Source organism: Mixophyes fleayi, chromosome 4 (assembly GCF_038048845.1).
Source record: "Mixophyes fleayi isolate aMixFle1 chromosome 4, aMixFle1.hap1, whole genome shotgun sequence".
NCBI classification, from domain to species: domain Eukaryota; kingdom Metazoa; phylum Chordata; class Amphibia; order Anura; family Limnodynastidae; genus Mixophyes; species Mixophyes fleayi.
Genome location: NC_134405.1, coordinates 63,985,218 through 64,006,181, shown reverse-complemented (window position 1 = coordinate 64,006,181; position 20,964 = coordinate 63,985,218). Strand labels below are relative to the sequence as shown.

The 20,964-nt window shown below is 41.5% G+C and overlaps 1 protein-coding gene across 1 annotated transcript; it reads left to right on the top strand.

Annotated features, from left to right (window-relative positions):
* Positions 1–4,907: 4,907 nt before the first annotated feature.
* On the top strand, positions 4,908–20,673 carry VAMP8 (vesicle associated membrane protein 8). Its single transcript, XM_075207306.1, has 3 exons — positions 4,908–5,034; positions 18,091–18,255; positions 18,397–20,673. Exons 1-3 carry the CDS (start codon positions 5,020–5,022, stop codon positions 18,538–18,540), a joined length of 324 nt encoding a protein of 107 aa, XP_075063407.1. The 5' UTR covers positions 4,908–5,019; the 3' UTR covers positions 18,541–20,673.
* The last annotated feature ends 291 nt before the right edge of the window (positions 20,674–20,964 follow it).

Here is a 20,964-nt window from a genome sequence, read left to right as displayed (position 1 = left end):
GCATAGTTGCCTACTCTTCCAGAATGTCCGGGAGACTCCCGCATTTCTGGGAGGGCTCCCGGGAGAGCAGAGCAAACTCCCGGTTCTCGCCCCCGTAATAGATGTTGGGGGCGCGGGGCTTAATGATGCAAATATTGTGTCACCTTGCTGTAATTGGCTAAAATTGTGACAATCATTTAGGGGTGGGGCCAAAATGATGCGATACGTCAAGCTTCGCCCCCACGGGATCTCCCTGAAGTCAACGAGGAGAAGTTGGCAAGTATGAATTATCATTATCATCATCTATTTATATAGCACCACTAATTCTGCAGTGCTGCACAGAGAACTCTTTCATATCAATCCCTGCTCCATTGGTGCTTACAATCACAATCCCCTAACATACACACACAGAGAGAGACTAAGGGCAATTTGATAGCAGTCAATTAACCTACTAGTATGTTTTTGGAGTGTGGAAAGAAACCAGAGCATAGAAAACCCACACAAACACAGGGAGAACATACAAACTCCACACAGAAAAGGCCATGGTTGGGAATTGAACTCAGGACCCCAGTGCTGTGAGCCACAGGTGCTAACCACTAAGCCACCGTGCTGCCCACAATTAATTTAGAAAGGACTGCATTAGTTTATGTTTAATAAAGTTAGCAAACCCTTAAAAGATCTTGGGGTAAATGTATCATACCCTGGTTTTTTCAACTCGCCGGGAATCGGCGAGTTGACAGCTAAAATTTAAAGCGGGGCTGGCTTGTAAAGGCAGCGCTTGCCTTTACAAGCCAGCGCCGCTTTAAATCTTAGCTGTCAACTCGCCGATTCCCGGCGAGTTGAAAAAACCGGGGTATGATACATTTACCCCCTTGTTTACTAACGACCATCCAAGCCATGATGACAAGCATGTCACATATATTAAAATATATTGGTTAAACTCAAGCTAGAAATTATAAGTAATCAGGTCTATATTAGAACTATAGAGATGGAAGAATCCATCATAATTACTTAATTCTGTACCACATATACTGTATAAAGCACTGGATTAAAGGTGCACTGTAATAGAAAACGTGTCATATGCTTTTTATAGACTATAAAGCAATGTCTGTTATTAAAGTTATGACAATAAAATTTCAAAGAAATATTTTTTCTCTGTGTTGTTGATTTAAAACAACTAAGGAACTCTTATAAAGGTGTCTCTGGCATGGCAGTGTTCTATTTAGCTTTTTGTCTTTTCCGCCTAGTTTAGCAACCATCATGTGACAATTTCTATTACACCCCATGTAACAGGCGTTTAGTATGTGACATATTAGGTGTGCCAGAACATAGCTACAACATATACACTACTTACACAGAAATGTAGTCCCATGCTAAAATGAAAGTGTTCCTTCTGTACACGGCGGTAGGAGGCTGCCAAAAAGCACTGCTACTCATGCCTTAAGGTTATTGTTACCAGATTCTAGGAGTTAGTAATATTGTCGTTTACCTGCACCTGCAGACCGTTCATCTAGTAACATGCCTCATTTTCAGACCATTGAAAACCATTTTATAACAAAGAACACTTTTATAAATATACATTAGGGAGTGTGCATGTCCATTGTTTTTCTACAAGAGCAGGTAAAAGTCACTTCATAAAATGTCTTGTCCCATTGTGTGATGAGCTAGACAGCAGGTGTGGAAACGCTGTGCGACTAGCAGTCGGCACTGAATAACCCAAGGTGCAGAGTCTAAATGGGTGTATGGTCTTCACCAGGAGCCCCCACAAGGAGGTGATGGACTGCGGCAATACACCCACAGGTCGCGGACCTCAGGTTTGCCCCTCTAGGCTGCAGCTGACAAAGGCAGGGACATGGCACAACTATATCGCAGACAGGCCGAGGGTCGAGACCTGCAGCAGAGATTTGTAGTCAGAAAATGGGATGAAAGTCTGGGTTATAAGTATTACAAGGATGGCCAGAAACAGGCCGGGCTGGTAGAAGGTGGTCAGGACAGTAATCAGACACAGGATTATTCTGGAATAGGCCAGATCCAGGGGCACTAAGGGGTTCAAAGTACCAGGGCACTGGTCTGCTTAAGGGTCCTGTAGTGCCTAATTATATACCGTGGTGCCCCCACAAACTAACTGGCCCATTAGTCAGGAGGCTGTGAGGATCAATATCAGCAGCTTCATCTTACTCCTTCCCCAGCTAGAATGTGAGCTCAGCAGCAGCTTTAGCTTGGGGGGAGGGAGGTCAGGAAGTTGCTGCTTTGGAGCCCAACTGCCTCTCACCAGCCCTGGCCAGGTCAGTAGTCAATGGGCTAGAGAGACAATAGCTCACAGTATGGAAAAATACCTCATCCTCAGGCACAGGAATGCACTGAACTATCCTTTCATAAATCTAGCAGGCACGCCATCAATGTTCAGCTGAGATACAAAGGGAGTAGGCATGGGGCATGTATAAAAACAAGTCAAATGTCCCATCAGCACGGTGTCGTAGTGGTTAGAACTTCTGTCTTACAGCACTGGGGTCATGAGTTCAATTCCTGACCATGGCCTTATCTGTGTGGAGTTTGTATGTTCTCCCCGTGTTTGTGTGAGTTTCCTTCCACACTCCAAAAACATACTAGTAGGTTAATTGGCTGCTAACAAAATTGACCCTAATCTGTCTGTGTGTGTTAGGGAATTTAGACTGTAAGCTCCAATGGGGCAGGGACTGATGTGAGCAAGTTCTATGTACAGCGCTGCGGAATTAGTGGCGCTATATAAATAAATGGTGGTGATGATGATGTCCCATGCTGTCAGACGAGATGTGAAAAAAAACAAAAACAAATTTTTAAAAAGAGACCACAGTCCACAAGGTTAAAGAAACCTCACTGGCATGCTGGGACTTGTAATTCCACAGCAGGTGAAGTAGTTGTACACCAGGTGGAAAACCACATATTGCTTACCTCTGGTGTAGAGCCCAGTTTTTATTCATTGTAGATCATTTGGGAACAAATACATGTTATCTGTGTTATTTATTATGTTACCCTTACAGATTGTCCCGATGTGTGCTCAGTCAGAATCTGCTCACACGTGGTCTTGTAAAGTTGGATGCAAGTCGGGTTGTGTACGTCACATCCGCACAAAAAATGCTGTAAGTGTAAGTCCCTTATCTTACACTCACTACTCTATATGCTTACAAGCCAGGACAGGGGAAGGTGGAGACATTTCAACATAGGGCAAGTATAGTAAAGGCTTATTTAGCATTCTTATTTATCCTAGCTCGTTTAGCATGGGTTGAATTTGCTAAAGGAATTGTGCTGACAAAAAAAATGCGCCCACCCTTTAGTGAAAACAGACCAGTGCCGAAAGCTCTAGGGCTCCTCCCACAGCCCTGGTGCCGTGGTTGTGAGGCCTACAAGAACTATAAGTGCCAGCATACCCAAGGTTGGAACCTGTAAGGAACCTTAAAAAGCACAGTGAAATAAATAAACACACATAGCTAAAAAGTCCTTTATTAAAAAAAAAATCAAAAAAAAAATCCCCTGACACAGATGCTTTTATACCCATTTATATCTCATCTATTTCTTGAGGGAGTCCTCATGTCTTTTCACTTTAACGGGTATATTTAAGAAATAACGGTAGTGCACTATCGTGCACTTACCGTGTAAATTAGTCCACGATGTCTCCTACTCAAATATGTTAAAGGCACTCCTTATCGTTTTTGCGAACAGTCACCATACAACAGTATGGTGACTGCTCCAGGCCGCAATCTAACAAGTCCCGGAAAAATATTTTTTTCGGGAACTTGCTGAAGCTGGCGTACATTATCAGAATTGAAGAAATCCAATGCGGTCAGCTCTGCTCCGAAGAGCAGAGCTGGACAGCGCATGTGTGGAGGGATCACATGATCCCTCCCTGTCACTCAGCGCTCTCTCTCTGCAACGATAGTTGCAGAGACAGAGAGGGGATCTTTGTGCGCATGTCCAGTTCTTGGAACTGGACATGCGCAATTGAAGAATGAAAAGGAGGAGGAGAAGACCCGGAGACAGCGCTTCCGAAGAGGGGGGTAAGTATGATTTTTTACATCACAGAAACAGCAGTTTTTCGGAACTGCTGTTTCTGTGCAGGGCTGTACATAAATGTGAGAAATAGTTCAATCCTTATCATTGCGATAAGGATTGAAAACTACTTTTCACTTTATGTGAATATTGATAAATGTGCCCCTAAATCCTTTGGGATGAAAAAACAAAATGCATGAACGGTGGAGAAATCCTTGCAGAGCTGCAACAAGAATGACTGTCACACTAATTAATACAGAGCAGACTCGCTGATTGGTGAGAGCGCGGGAAAGATGCTCTGTGTTAACATACGTCTTTTTACGCAAAATAAGTCCAATTCTACATCAGAGCCACAGTGTTTCACATGGAGTCCGAATTTGCGTGAGAATTGTGGTCATTGATCCTATAATCTGTACATATCTTTTGCGCAGACAAGCAGTGGAAGAACCTTCAGACCACCTCCCAATGCTGCAAAATTGTGCATGCTCCATTTTCTTTAAAAAAAAAAAAAAAAAAATGTCAGAAAAGAAAATTTGAAAAAAAAAAAAGTATTACAAATAACACAAAGCTTTCCTAATATTCCAATGGAGCATCTTCCAAGAGTCATCATATATGATGTGATCTCATGTGATGCCCTATAAATAAAGGTTAATAATAATAATAATACTAATATATGTATTACTCAGGGACATTTCCTACAGTACATATAATATGAAATGACGTCACCACATGCCTTTTTCTTTAATATAATACAAAAAATGTTGGTCACAATGCAAAAAGCAAAACATATGTTGTGTGACTACATTCCTATAATGAAGGCATATGTTTATTTTTGGTGAGCCGGAATGTCCCTAGGTGTACCTGTGGGAAGGTGCACACACCACTCCCCCACAGCCACAGGGGAGGAGGAGAGATACAACAGGAAGGGCTCGTTTCATAACTCACCCAGGGCAAGAAGAGACTGCTGGAAACTCAGAGAGACCCCGCGGGTGTTGGTGTGAGACAGAGACAGCCATGGACAAGAGGCCGGTGAGTGGGAGCTGTACAAGTCTCCAGCACCCCCCTGTGTGTGACAGGTGGGGGGTGCTGGAGACATAGGGAGGCTGTGTACCAGGGGGGAGTGAGGGAGATTTGGGAGGGGTCTGATCTGAAGACTCTGTAACTACTTATAAAAGTTTATGTCCGCACAGAGGGTCTGTGTCTGATGACTTGGGGGGGGGGGGGAGCCCCCGGCAGTATTAGGGTGGGAGAGTAGATTGGGCGGGGGAGGAAATGAGGGGAGGGAAATATGAAACCAATTATGGAAAATGCGGACGGAACCAGCGCTGATACATTGTGGTGACCGGCACAGCCTAATTAGGAAATAGGCATGAGCTGCCAGCGCATGCTGGGACTTGTAGTCCCACAGCAGGGGGTGAGGACAGTGTCATGGAGGAGTCAGCAGGAACTGACTGCTTATTGGACTTTGGATGGAGCTGTTTACTGCAGATTACAGAGACAGAGGGGCATTGTGCACCCAGCAGTATTGTTCTGTGCTGTGAGGGTGTACACAATGCACTGTGTGTTGCTTTGTATGCATTCTCTAGTTGCTGTCTATATTTGTCTACTCTATACTTTGTGTATCATTTCATGCATTTTACATACACATTCCAGTGTAGTTGCTAGTTTTGTGTACACTGAGTTTCTTCCTTGTGAGGGTTTGTGAACAAGCACACTGTTAAAGGAAGTGTCACACTCTTTATTTTAAAACAAAGGGTGGGACTTTTTATTCCCTTTACAGATAGGAGCATCCAGGTAAACAAGGCAGAGCACATATTCCAATGATATTAAAATTCTCACTATTTGTGAACAACCAGTTTTAAGTGATGTAACAATGAGTGTGCAGAAAAGGAGGTTGTTTTTAGCTTCTTGTTGGGCCACTTCTCCAGCTTCTTATACAGGAAACTTATAAAAAGGAAAAAATAAGGTTTAATCCTTGGGAAACTACTGTACTTCTTCAAGTTTGTAACAGTGTCTTGTGTGCCCAACTTTGCTAGCTTGACGCCCAAAGCTTTACTGGGCCAATCTAAATACAAGAGGGTATTATATAAGCGTTCCCACTGTGAATTCGGTGATGTGTCTTGGTTTAATGAAAACTATATATATTTTTATTGAATAAGAAAAATTTCCATTTTCAAGGAACACAAAACCATTAGAAGCAAACTTTAGTTTTCTCTACAAGTTTCTTCAGTGTACATCAATATGAGGAGTGAGAGAATCTATAGAGGAAGTATCTGGTCACTGCTGTTTGTGGTGCTGGTCATGGACTAGAGTTGTCCCCCACCCCCCAAATTAAAGGCCATATGTACCTGGAAGTGCAGCAGTTAAACACTCTGGAATAGTTAAAGCGCTGTAGAAGTTCCAGGACATAGATTAGGTGTGTGCCTGTAATGACGTCAGGATTGTTGTTTGGCAATTATACACAGGATAAGCGGTGTCTTGCTACCCCTTCACTGCCAGAAATTGCCTTATTGTCAGATATGATACTACAACTCTGTGATGGTAAACAGATTTTGTAGCTGCAAATCTGTGTATAGTACATGCACACCATTCCTATCCTCCAATTATCTCATTGTATGCACCACTCCAGTCTGTGCTCTTCTGCCAGTGTTTTACATCACGCTGCTGAATCAGTTTGATAATGAACAGTTTTGCAGTTAAAGATAAGCTGCCTATATCCTTGTTGCTTTCAATTCATATTGTACAGTCTGCAAGAAATATTATCAGTATAGGTTACAATCGGGACCCATATGAGGCCTTGTAGATAGTTAGGGTCACAGGTACCCCCTACATAGTGGAAATGCCAACCCTCTACCACTAGAATTAAAAACAGAATGTTTAAAATAGTCATTCATTATAGCTTTGTAATATACAAGTGATGCTAATATATGTTGAAATGAATTGCTTATAATGCATGATTTCTGATGTGTGTATTATGAGGTATATTGTGCCTGTACTGTAAATTATTGTGTATAGCAGCAGCAGCTATTTATATAGCGCCACCAATTCCGCAGCCCTGTACAGAGAGCTCCCATCAGTCCCTGCTCCATTGGATCTTAAATTCCAGAATACACACAGACTGAGAGAGACTAGGGTCAGTTTAATAGCATTAGAAGTTACCTATGACATTGTGCTATTATAAGGTTACTGAACAGCCTGACAATCTGGACAGGTAATAAAATACATTTACAAATTGGTGCCCTGGCACTTTCACTCCTATACTGTGATTACTCTTTAGGTTGGCAGGTGGTGACGATACTGCTCAATGTTCACCAACCCTTAAAGGGGGGGACATATACAAATAATGGGCTGGGAATCTGTGCTTGATTTTGGATATGGGCAGCAAGGTGGCTAAGTGGTTAGCACTTCTGCCTCACAGCACTGTGTGGAGTTTGTATGTTCTCCCTGTGTTTGCGTGGGTTTCCTCCCACACTCCAAAAACATACTGGTAGGTTAATTGGCTGCTATCAAAATTTGACCCTAGTCTTTCTGTCTGTGTGTGTGTGTGTGTTAGGGAATTTAGACTGTAAGCTCCAATGGGGCAGGGACTGATGTGAGTGAGTTCTCTGTACAGTTCTGCGGAATCAGTGGCGTTATATAAATAAATGGTGATGATGATATGTGTCTGCCAAAGTAAGGGAAAATGGAAAAGGAGGTGGATCTCAACCCTCCCATCATAGCATAAACAATGCTAATCCCTATGCGCCTGATAATGTTCTCCTAAATGATCCACCAACATTTTTTGGGGGGTGCATTATTTAAGAGAACATTATCAGGTGCTTAAGGGGTGATAGTCATTAAAAATGGAAGCATTTTGCTTAGCTATAGCATATTGGAGGGGCTAATAAAGGAAATTTCCCTAAATAAAGTGAAGGAATACGGTCTGGGTACATAGATACTACTGGTCAATTCCACCAAATGTGCCGTTATGCTGCAGTGGTAGATGAGTGCTTCTTAAAATAGCAGAAATTCAGAATCAAAAATGTTGCGGTCTGGGTACAATGACATCGGTATAATGATTTTTAGGCACTATGAGCATATATAAAAAGAAATAATGAACTATACTTGATGACAGAAGACTATTTACTGTCCCCATGTTGTTAACTGTTCCTGATGACATTATTGCCACCACTACTTACCAGCCCATAGGGGTGACCTGACTGCATCTCTTTCCCTATTATTTAATCCCATAGCTGCTATGTAGCAGTCTCCTATCTATCTATCTATCTCCGCTCCCTGCTCCCTGCGCTGCCTGCCCAGCTGTTCATTCAGAATTTTCATGTGAACAAAGCTGTTATTACTGAGCAGTCTTTGTTATGAATGGATACCGGGGGTGTGACCAAGTTACCTGCGTCATTGTCTTTGGATAAATCATTCCTGAAGTCCGAGACAGAAAGAGATCTGTCTTTTATTTTCACATTATATGAACTTGTATGTAGTGTTGTTATATCTTCTTACACCCTCGAGGCTTCTGTATTTGGCTGAGTGACTTCATGTTATATTTTCAGCATATTTACAAGCAGGAGAGTTGTCGGCTAATCTCCACAACTTTTATCTGGAACAGGTCTTTGTTCTGTCAAGTATCTGAAACATAACCATTTCTTAAAGCACTTTTATTTATTTTAAAGGAAAAAAGCATGTTGGGTTTAGTGGATCTTTTTAACTTTAAATTAATCAAAGTTGAGTGTTCCTACACAGAGGCATAAAAAAGCCCTTCTAGTTAGTAGACGAAACCTTTTACTTTCATTGTAAATCGTCAATCTCGTGGAAAAAAAATGACGTGTGTTTTAACATAAATCACAGTGGCGGGCTAGAAGAAGAATGGTGGTATTTATAATTTCTCCTTGGTTTGTTTCTTCAGGCTGCTCTTAATGCTTTAGAGTTCTGCATAGTATCATGGACTACCATGGCAACCATAGTCACATGACACGTGGGATAGTGAGCGGAGAGGATGCTAGCTAAAGAAAATAAATAAAATATCTTCTATGTGTGATTGCTGCTTTAATAGGGTGTTAACTAACCTGTGTGAGATATACTGCAGTAGAGGGTACTGTGTACTTAACGAGCGATCTACTGGAACTCTTATTGTTTTTTTTACAGAGCGTTAACTTTCTGAACTCTAAAAGCATCGCTGAAATTGATACAAAGAGACCATCTGTCATAGTGTGTGTGTACAGGTCCATTTTTGCTTGCATTATTTTTGGACTATCAGTGTGAAAGCGCCTTTAGTTTGGCGCAGTTTAAATACCATTACTGTTGTATTTCACGGTGAGGTCGATGGTGAACCCCAAAGGTGCTCTTCATTCTGGCTCGGGAGTGACTGTGGCAGAGGGAGAGTGGGGTGAGCTCAGGGTGGACAGAAGATTCCCAAGTAAATGCTTCCTTTATATTGATTTTCATAATGAATACAGACAGCGGGGCCTCATGATCCTTCTCGCTTTTTTGGATATTAAGCTGAAGGTGTCACAATAGTCAACGCTGGAATAACTGACTTGTTGTGGTCAACTGTTCATAGCGATGTCTCTTTAGTCACATTGGAGGCAGTTATATTGTAGGCTGAAGCAATAATCACTAGCTGCATCCTATCACTTTACTGACTAGTGACATCACTTGGGCATGAGACAAGGAGTGTCTTCTTACTGTGTATACACAGCAAGTACACAGCTGACAGGTTGCTGGTACAAAGGGCAAACCAAGTCTGCCTGATCATGATAATCTTATGTTATCATATTATAAGGAGGGGGAATCCCAGGTCTTGACATAAATGTACTATTACTCCTGTTGAGCATGAAGACCAAACATCCATTTCTTACGTCTATAACATAGGGGCCATCTAATTGTTGTATGTTTAACCTCTCTTCTCTATTAAACCCCAAAATATTCATTTTCAGATATGAACCATAAAGAAAAACACAGTGTTCAGAGTTATCTTACAATCCACTGCAGCTCTGTTTAAAAAAATAAAATATCACTGCCAAACACCATTACAGACAGCTGAAACACATTCCACATCTTAGGATAGGACCAAATACAGGCCAAAAAGTTGACCCTGATTCATGTGAAAACACTGGCCCCGCCCCTGTGTATCAATCCGCACTGTGCACTTCTGCACAACAAGACTCTGAAGCTGTCAGTCATGCTCTGCCTGCCCAGTTAGAGAAGCACCTCCCTCCTAACAAAACAACATGTTGCAGGGGGGTGATAGAGAGTATGGTGGGCTTATATACTATTTTAAGTATAAGTATTCCTTTTATGTATATCGTTTGCCAAAGTAATACACTGCCTCTGATTATATGTTCATTTCAAAGTGTCTTCAATTGTTCTTTAACTGTTCTCTGCCTTATTTATTCTATATTTAGTACTCACATTATAATAAGTCTATCTTGTCCAAGTAAGATAACATTTTTTTTAGGCACTTATCATGTAGTCACACTCCTTATATATTGACCAACCAGGGCATCTGTGCAGCGCAAGAGGACAACTAAGGAGGGCCCTCACTTTCTAAATACCGATCTATTCTTACCAGGAGGAAACAGCTTGAAGCCCGGAAAGGGGACACACTTAGGGTACATAGGTGGAACCCCCACTAACAATCTATAATCCTGTACAGTCCGATAATATCCGCTACGGTCAGGAATCCCCGGGAAGCCAATTAAGGTTTCTTATCCTGCCAAATAAATTTACTAAATGTTTGTTGAACTGTCTTGAAGAAGAAGAAGGTGGTATCTTGATTGGAAGCATTTTCTTGCTGATCATCATCATCACCATTTATATAGCGCCACTAATTCCGCAGCGCTGTACAGAGAACTCACTCGCATCAGTCCCTGGCCCTTATCACCTTGATGATGTAGAGCACATGCCTACACCAACATCGGTGAGATATTGTCCACAAAATATATCCTTGTCACACAGGTGATAGGGTGAATACTTCTAATAAAACATTTTTTGCTTAAAATGAAACTAAATATAATAAATGAAAATACATGTATTAAAGCTTAATATAGGAAGCACATATCATACGTAAATATGTACTGACTTCCATCACTTCTGTAATTGCAGATTTTCTTGAATGGTGGCTGTGGAATAATTTATCGCCGCAATTAAAATGTTCTACATCAAATTACTAGTAAAAAAACACCATATCATATCATTATCGTTTATATGTAAGGCCCAAGAAAACTATAGTGCCGGATAATTAGAGAGACAAATCCTACATAAAAACAGCACATGTCCGAAGATGGAAGGGAGAGAGCCAGTGAAGTGGGGAAGGTGATGTAATCAGCTGGGTGCAGGCAAGGATTTGGGGATGAGGGAGTGGAGGACATGGTGGTGGCAGGAGGGGGGTGAAGTCTTGGTCCTTGGTAACAGCAAATAAAGCATTGGGGCTAATGTAGAGATAGGTCTCCTGAGGAGATATCTTGATGGATAGTGTCAATATTTGACTTTGAAGAAGTTGTGAGCATTGGGGGAGGAAGGAGGAGAGAGATGGGGGGTGAGGGGCAGGCAGAGTAGTGAGTTGAAGATTGCAAAGAGGCGATGGGGATTGGTTAACTGAGTGTATGTTATGCACTTAAAGTAGACATGCTTGGCAGGAGATATAAAAAACTTTTTTAACTGAAATCTGTCACTATGGGGTATATTTAGATTGTAAGCTTGCGAGCAGGGCCTTCTCACCTCTTTGTCTGTGTTACCCAGTTTGTTTATTAGTTTACTGTGTTTGTCCCCAATTGTAAAGCGCTACGGAATATGTTGGCGCTATATAAATAAACGATGATGATTTTACTACGCGGCTTTGAAGGCATTTTCTTCAAAAAAGTTTTTAATTAATTTCTTGTTGAATAGGGAAGGGGGGTTTATGTGTGAATGAAGCTGGGTTATAAATGAAGGATGAGTTTTTGTGCATACTGCGTATTGATCTGGTGTGGAAGGTGAGGGTGCCCTACGAGCGTATTGGCTTATCCCATGCCTGAGCTACCTGTGGCTCTGCAGGTGTTGTGGAACTGCAAGCCCCAGCATGCTTTGCCAGAAGACAGCTGGCAGGGCATGCTGGGATTTGTCATTTCACAACAGTTGGGGGTAAATGTATCATGGTCCGGTTTTTTCAAGTCGCTGGAAATCGGCGAGTTTACAGCTAAAATTTAAAGCGGCGCTGGCTTGTAAAGGCGCCGCTTTAAATTTTAGCTGTAAACTCGCCGAGTTCTGGCGACTTGAAAAAAACCGGACCGTGATACATTTACCCCCTGGAGAGCCACAGGTTTGGTCAGCCCTGGCCTAGGGCAACCTGAAGCCTTAATCAGGCCCTGATCACTGACTGACCAATGTTCTCCTGATAATTCACATTGTAAAATCCTTCTCTCTCCCCAAGAGGCTGTACTGAAGGAAGGAGACTGCTCCTGTCATTCGCTTCTACAGAAGACTAAAGACACTGGGGCAGGCTAGAGAGAGTTATAGGGGCCCCGGCTCAGCACCAGGGCCCAGGAGCTTAGCCCTATACCACTGACTAAAGCTTAATATTTTTTTTCTATAAATCTTTTTCCACATCTACTATGGAGTTCTGCCCATTATTCCAGTGTCTGTAATTTCATCAGTGCACAAATACTGCAGTGCTCTATCAGCCGGTGTACTAGTTAGACAGCTTTTACCTAAACAATATAGTGTACAGGAGCTTTCATTTCAGCTGTGGGAGCCACTGAGGAAAATGCCCTGACTATATATAGTCATGCCCTCTTCAAACTAATATTTTTAAAGGCCTTTGCTGGGACAAATATCCTGCGGGTCTCATATACCTGCCTTCCCTATTATCCTACATCCTGCTATATCTAACTTATGTCTTCCTCTTGCCTTTATCTAGTTAATATTTATTTAATAATGTGATATTTATCTGAGAGTTTCTCACTACGGAGCAAAGTAATAACCAGGTTTACAAATTCTCTGTACACGTACAATATATATTTTCTTAAAGGAAGCAAAACGTTATTGAGTTCACAAGCAAAACACCAAGATATTACAGAAAAGTAAAAATGTATTTTAGGTTATGTATCCATTGACCTTTATAGCTGTTGTCGGACGACTTTGAGTAGAAAGCTTCGGTATGACACACGTCGTGAGCCGTGCTTTCATAAAGAGGAAGAGAGGTTGGTTTAGAAAAGCAAGTTATTTTTAAAAGCAACTGCCTTTATATAAATGCTGTATAATTTTTCTGTACCCCCCTGTCTGAGAGATGGGGCGTTCCTTGGTGACTGCTTGGAAGTGCTGAGCAATCCTTTTTATATTTGTTTTCACGATAAACCGGCCACTGGGGGGCGCTGTACCATTAGACTATTTGGAATGTATTTTCAATATTTCCACAGGCCAAGCAACATGCTCAAAAATGTTATTGTAAGAGTATAGAAAACGAAACTAAACCCTGATACAGTTGAACCTAGCCGTCCATAGACCTTAAAATCTGATCTTAAAATCCAGTCGTTTCAATTGAATTATAAGTGACGGTAGAGTACATATGATCAGATGTCCGAATCAATCCAGACTAGTGGAACAGTTTAAACTGAAGTAGGTGAATTGTAGCTCTTGGTATAATATTAGTTCTTAAAGTGATCGCTATAGCAATGTTTAAAATGTCACGCATCAGCTGTGACTTACAGGAATCTGGAAAATCATGTTAGAGATCTGTAGTATCGGCAGTGCAGACATAACCAGTTGTAGTCGGGTAATGTATTGTTACAGGGAATTCCACAGCAGTAACAGAGAAATTTCAGACACTTCCTCATGTAGAGGATGCTGGATGCAACAGAATCAGTGTTAAGGAATATCATACTTGCCAACTCTCCCTGAATGTCAGGGAGACTCCCTGAAATAGGGGTGATCTCCCTCACTCCCTGAAGAGTCTGGCATTCTCCCTGATGCTGAGCCAGTACAAGACGTGGTTGGCTTCGTCATCTGTGGCATGATGACACAGTTCAGAAATTGTGTCCTATGTCCATTTATTTATGCCAATGGAGGTGGCCATTTTCATGGAGACCAAAATTTAATCAAAGACTGACAAGGTAAGACAACATGACTTCAGTAATGGAGACAGAAATGTAAAAGACACTTCAGTCTCTAGAGGTTCATTAGCTGCTTTTCTTTAACACATAATTGCCTACTCTCCTGGAATATCCGGGAGACTCTTGCATTTCTGGGAGACCTCCCGGGAGAGTAGGGCAACCTCCCGGTTCTCGCCACCGCAATAGAGAAGTTGCAGGGGCGGGGCTTAATGGCGCATATATCGCATCATCTTAGCTGTAATTGGTCAAAATTGTGACAATTGTTTAGGGGTGGGGCCAAAATGATGCGATTCATCAAGCCCCTCCCCCACACACCCCAACTCCCCCGGGATCTCCCTGAAGCCAACGAGGAAAAGTTGGCAAGTATGAGGAATATTTATATTCTTATATCCAATATGTGCACACAAACCTGATCCTTCATGTAACCTACCCAGGCTCACACGTGTCGATGATGTGTCCTGGGTTAAATCTACACCCACGCTGAAATCATTCAGCCAGACCGCATGAAACCACTTATCTGACCACGTGCTCTACACAGGTCTGCAGTGGCCCAGCACAGTGTACAGGAGATTTACCTATGCTAACAGCTTGCAAATAGTGATTTAAAAGCACAGTGTTACCCATCTTCAGGTAGTCTATGGTTTTACACTGCATAGTCTCCGTTTTATGTCTCAGCCTAGCTCTTTTACAGTGCGTTTACACGTTTTGCAAAACACTAATAAAACACTCCCGGCTAATGACCTTTTAGTTGCTGCTGTGTAAACTGCAGCTGCATTGAGGCATAAGGATCACTGATGGTGTACTGCATTTTGTATACCCACGGTAAGCCTGCCCTAAACGGTGCATTAGATAGATTCAAGTACTGCAGTCTCTTATATTTAACAAAATAACATTTACATTTATTGCTAAATAATAAACCGATAAAAAAAACTTCATACTGGGAGTTTTAAAGCATACATGCAGATTAGGGGGTACACTGAATACACTTGTATACATGTGAGTATAAATGAACGTAGACTGGATGTATAGTCAGAGAAGTTATTTCACGGTGTGTCCTGGCTGATATAGCGAAGGGACCATCCACAGATATCCATATGGAACTAGCTGCACATCTGATTTCCTAATGTGACAGTGTCTGGGGAGAGAATGAGTCACTTTTATTATTAGTGCATTTCTGCCCCAATGTGATGCTATCTCACTTCTGATATCTTGCTTCTGCTCTGACCAGGTTATTTCCAATTTCTGTAATCTGGTCACACACGCACATTTGTTGTGTGAATAATTGTATGACACTAATAGGTTTATGTCTGTAACACTGTTGTCAACGGGGCCTGTTACAAGTGCAGTATTTAGTTGCACTCTAATCCAATGGTCTGACGCAGTCTTGGCATACTGCAATGTAATCTAAACGCCTCCAGTTGTGTGTAACGAATCGCATTCATTGACACAAATGAAAATTCCATAAGTTGCATAGAATGTTAATTACATGGCAAAAAAAATTATGAAAAACTACACCGCCACTAAAAAAAAATCTCATGTGACGGATCACATATAATAGATGTTCATATGTGATTTAATTGCATTACTTGAATTGTTTGTATATCCCGAGTCTAGCACCTGTTCATTCAGACCAGGTTATTGCATTCCAAAAATTAGGGGGGTAAAGTAGAGTACTAATGTTACTCTGTGAAAAGAGCCATTTTGTCTGCATAGCTGACTGTCTGTCTGCCTCTGTCTGTCTGCATAGCTGATACTGTCCATGTATGCAGGAACTGCTAGAGGCACTGTATTGTAAAGAGGTAGGCACATGGTTCTACAACTACAAGTCCCAGCATGCCACGCCAGCCTCTGCTGACCTACTGCATGCACTTGTTATACAATGACCTATTACAGTTCAGTTTGTGTTCATGTTGATGTCACATCGGCCACAAGTGACAGGATCCATGTCCTACGTGGCCAATAGTGATGAGGATCCACCATGTAGTATTCGGGCCTCATAGCAGACTATTAGTAGGGATGACAGATGACTGATGCACACAGGCCAATTGCCGTCCTCTCCTTACTGCATTTATCAATGATTGATTTTGGCCATTATTAGACATTTGGGTTGTTTTAGGGCTGCACACTGTGATATGGGGCCTATTGCCTGATATTGGCTGTGGTATTACAACATGTGTGATTAGCCTAGATTGAGATACATGGGTGTGTATTCTTATGGATACTTATTGACTGGAAACTGTCATATTGTTGTTTTTTTTGGGTGGGTTAATGGATATATAATATTATAATAATAATATATGATCAAACAGCACCAGCTAGGTGCCAAATTACTGTCACATGTTTGGTTTGCAGTAATAAACATCATGAGACTTCTGACCCATTGTGCGTCGCAATATTTTGCGTGGCCACGGAATGTGTCCTTTTAGGCGATATTCTAATGTATGTGCGCAGAAGATTTGCAGAGTCACCTGGGATCTTTCCTCCTCTGTTCTCCTTGCAGTGATTCTGGTGTGCACACCATTCACATGTGATATATGTATGTATAGTCTGTGATTGGGTAGTGACGTCTCGCTAGCTTGATTAGCAAGCCATAGGTTAGCCTACCCTACTCTTATAGACAGCAAGACTTTATAATTCTGTGCTTCGCGCTATCACCATGTTGTGTGAGGCAATAATAAGAGTTTGTTAGTTTGTCTGTAAGCTGCTGTGAAATACACAACGATAACACTTTCCACACTCTGCTTATCACTTGTCATCACTCACATACTTGTAGAAGACAATGCAAATTAGCTTCTTTTTTTTTTTTTTTCACAGAACTTGTTTCCACATTCTTAACGACCGGTTTATTCCTTCCTCATTTTTTTTATTTCCCCTCCCACACTACAAGCCCTGCAATCTATACCCTTTTATTGAGTTAACCTCCAACTTCCTGTGCAGTACTGGTGGGCTGCATGATAGAGACCCATCACTGACCGAGAGGGTGGGTGACGTGGGCATCGGGCAGTGCCCCTGCTGTACTGTACAAGGGTTATAGAGCCTTGTTGTTCTACTGCATGTGGCAGTAGCTCCAGAGGTCAGTGATGGGGGCAAGGTCAGTATCAGCATGCAATCCCCATCATCTTGTGGTTATTGATCATTAAAAAGGCAAAACAATCACATTAAAAATAAAATTTAAAGCCTGCATAATACAAATTGATGGTTGCATCAAATATATACAATAAGAATAATGTTTCTGTATAGTTGGTCACTATCAAAAATAGAAACCTTTCCAGAGACACACTGTTAAAATCTGCCACTGTCCTGGAGACAATTGGCAGCTATACATTTTGTGGGCTCCACCAATATAGAAGCCGCCTATCAATCCTCCGGGCTCGTTCACATATATGCTTGTGTTTTCCTTCCTACCGTTGCACTTCTAGGCTGGTCTGCCCAGCCCTGTTTCTGCAGCCCATGCTCCTGGGCACAAGTCTACTTCACGCAGGTGTTAATAATCACTTATGCTCACTGTTGTGTCAATATCTGGATCTGCAGTACTATGTTCTCTGTGTAAACTCTGTGGTTGACTGCTCGTTGTATAACTTTGTATTGTGTAATTATGTGTTATTCCTAGCTGTGCTTCATTGATGTGTCTTTTAGCACGGTTTCCACGCGTTTTACATGCACGTATCACTTTTACATTAGCCTTGTAATTCCGTGACCAGGAGCACACATATTCTGCTTAAGGATGAAGCTTTTCTCTGAATGCAGTGTACATGCCACAATAGTGTTCTTGTACACGCATGATGTCGGCACTTGAATACTTATTCAAGGGGGAGGGCCAGGCGGTTCAAAAGGTTGCGGGACAGTTGATAACGTGGAACAAAAGAACATTTTTCTATGTTTAATTACTTTATAACTGTATCTTGACTGGCGTGTCTTATGAGCCATGATTGAGTGGACTTGAATGTATGGAAATTATATTATCTGTGTTGATCTTAATGCTGTCTTGTCTCGGCATCCTCAGGAGATGGGAGGGGCGTCGGCCCCGGTGGCCACGGACCGTGTACGAGACCTGCAGAGCGAGGTGGAGGGCGTGAAGAATATAATGTCTCAAAACGTGGAGCGAATCTTGGCTCGAGGAGAGAATCTGGACCAATTGAGAAACAAAACGGAGGACCTAGAGGCCAGTGTAAGTCTGCAAATCTTTATCTTATATTTTTTATATTCTGTGAGCTAAAACTTGGTGGCAGCTACCAGTGATCTGTTTGTTTCTCTATCCTGGCTGGTATGTGCTTTCCTCACACGTATCCTGTATTTCTGTCTCCCGCAGTCTGAACACTTTAAGACCACATCGCAGAAAGTTGCCCGAAAGTATTGGTGGAAGAACGCAAAGATGATCGCTATAATCTCCGTTGTGGTCGGACTCATCATCCTGCTGATCATCCTCCTCGCCACCGGCGTCATCCCCACATAGATTATCCATTTACCCTCCCCTTCCCGATCACTCCCCCCCCCCCCCCCCCCCCACTCGCCATGACCCAAATAGCTGGCTCAGAAATGTGCTCATGAGACTGTGATGACGGACAAATCTGGAGAAATGTTAAATACTATATGTGTAAATAGGTACTCGCACTGTTTTATAATATACACCCATTCTGTGTACAGGTCTAAACTAAGATGTGACCGTTTCTCTAATGTATGACCAAAAAAAGTAAGTCTGCTCATTTTTGCATTAATATATATTTAGAGAACAATAGTATACAATGGATATTTTAGAATTTTGAAGGACAAATACCGTTTGTAACCTTAACTGCGGACCTGCTTTGCTGTCAGCGTGACTGATGCTTACACACAGTGGTGGCTGCCATCTTGCAGCCTGAGCCTATATTCTTCCTGTTCATGCTCTGGGGACTAGTGACATCACTGAGCGTTGACCCATTAAGTGTCTCATGAGTGATGTCACTGGGTCCTTGTGAATTGATAGGCTGCATCTCCGTGAATATTGTGCCAGCTTACAAAATAGCTGCCTCCACTGTGACGGGTACTATTATAAGGTACGTCATTGCTGTTTAGTAAAACAGTGTGCCATTATCTATACGAATTAAGATGGGGCAATGTTCTATTGCCTACGGGGGGGGAAATCGCAATTTTCATGCCCATCTTTCTTAATTCAGACCGTTAAAACACAGGACATGAAATAAATGAATGTACAGGTGATTCTTGAGAAGTCGTTCCTGATACTTGTAATCCACTTCATAGAGAATACATATTATTCTATGTAGTGCTGCAGATTATGGTGGGCAGATAACTATTGCTATAATGGGGTTGAGGAAGAAGGGAGTATAGATGAAATAATTTTATCACTTAAATGAAGATGTAATTTAGAAACCTGTATTCTAATGACCAATAAATGAAATGACTCCATAATATCCTCTCTGGAAGCTCCCCTGCTGGTGCAGTAAAAGTTTTGAAGCACTGTTTATAGAATGGTTTTAAGGAAAAGGGTCCGGATTCCTTGTATATGTCCTTGGGGAGAATTTTCTACAACTCCAATAAATAGGGGTCATGCAGTGATATCTTTATCTAAATATATATTTTGAAATAACTATTTTTGATTACATCCAATTTTATTTTAGCTGCCAGTAAGTGGTGTGTGATTATTTGTAGGCAACATGTGGCTTGCCAGTTGTTGTGGCAGGCTGCCTGGTACTTGTAGTTCCACAATAGCTAGCGTACAGTAAGTGGCCTACCTCTGGTTTATGGAAGGGTTTAGGTACCAGTTAAAGACTCTTCATATACACCATATTTGTACAAAGCCATGTACAGACTGGAAATATACTATACACCATATATAACATTTATTGAAAACCATATAGGAACTTTAGCACACACAAATGAAATTTAATCAACAGGGCAAACCTATTACAATACAATACTAATGGTACGTCTTCAGAATCTCACAAAAACATAGTTAATCTTGTTTAAGCCCATGAAAATTACTATAATAAACAAATGTGATTGCCCATTTGTTGATGATGGAAATTAAGATTCAAGCATGCAATTTTCAAGGGGAATTGGAAGAACATGGGAGACACTGCTCTAGAGATTGTTTTGGGTTTTTTTTGGTCTTTTTTTAACCTCCTTATCGAATTAAGAAACTAAAGACTATTGCAGCAATGTGATCAAATTATATGACTGTGACCAATTTATGTCTTTGAGAATTATGGAGGTGTAATGCTAATTTTTAACCACTGTGAATTTGTTTCAATTTGCTGAAACAAAACATGCCTGCAATGCTGTTACCAAACACCAGAGGGCAGATGTGCAATATTAAATCCATACTCCGACTGCAGAGTTTGTAGACACCAAATTGCAACCAAAGTAGTACTGTCACCTACAATGCAATCTACTGCACCTATAATTGGCTTTGATTAGGTTTCTGATCAGATATATGGTGTTATTGGTACCTATGTAGACGTCGGAGACTCTCGCCAGTTCATCAGCATTTTTGTATGCACAGAAATATGGCTATAGCTGTTATTCTATTGCTGATAATTTTACAGAATTTATTTATAAGACTCCATATTAAAGAGTTTAATTGGTTCAATCTTGTGTATTTTTATTGTGGATGACTCTTGTTTTGCCTTGTACCTGTTTTGCATTGCTCCCTTGAACACCAATGCTCTTTACCTCCAGCATAGCTACACTACTTCACCAATTCCCTATTTCCAGTGCACACACAGCATTGGTGTAGTACTTCTAGCCCCAGTGCTGTTTACTCTGTACATCTAACACCGCTACACTAGTCCTTCCAAGATCAGCATTACTGTACTGCCCAGGATAGGTACATAGCCTGTTCCTTCCAACAACCCCAGTGTAGTTTACTCTGTACTTCCAA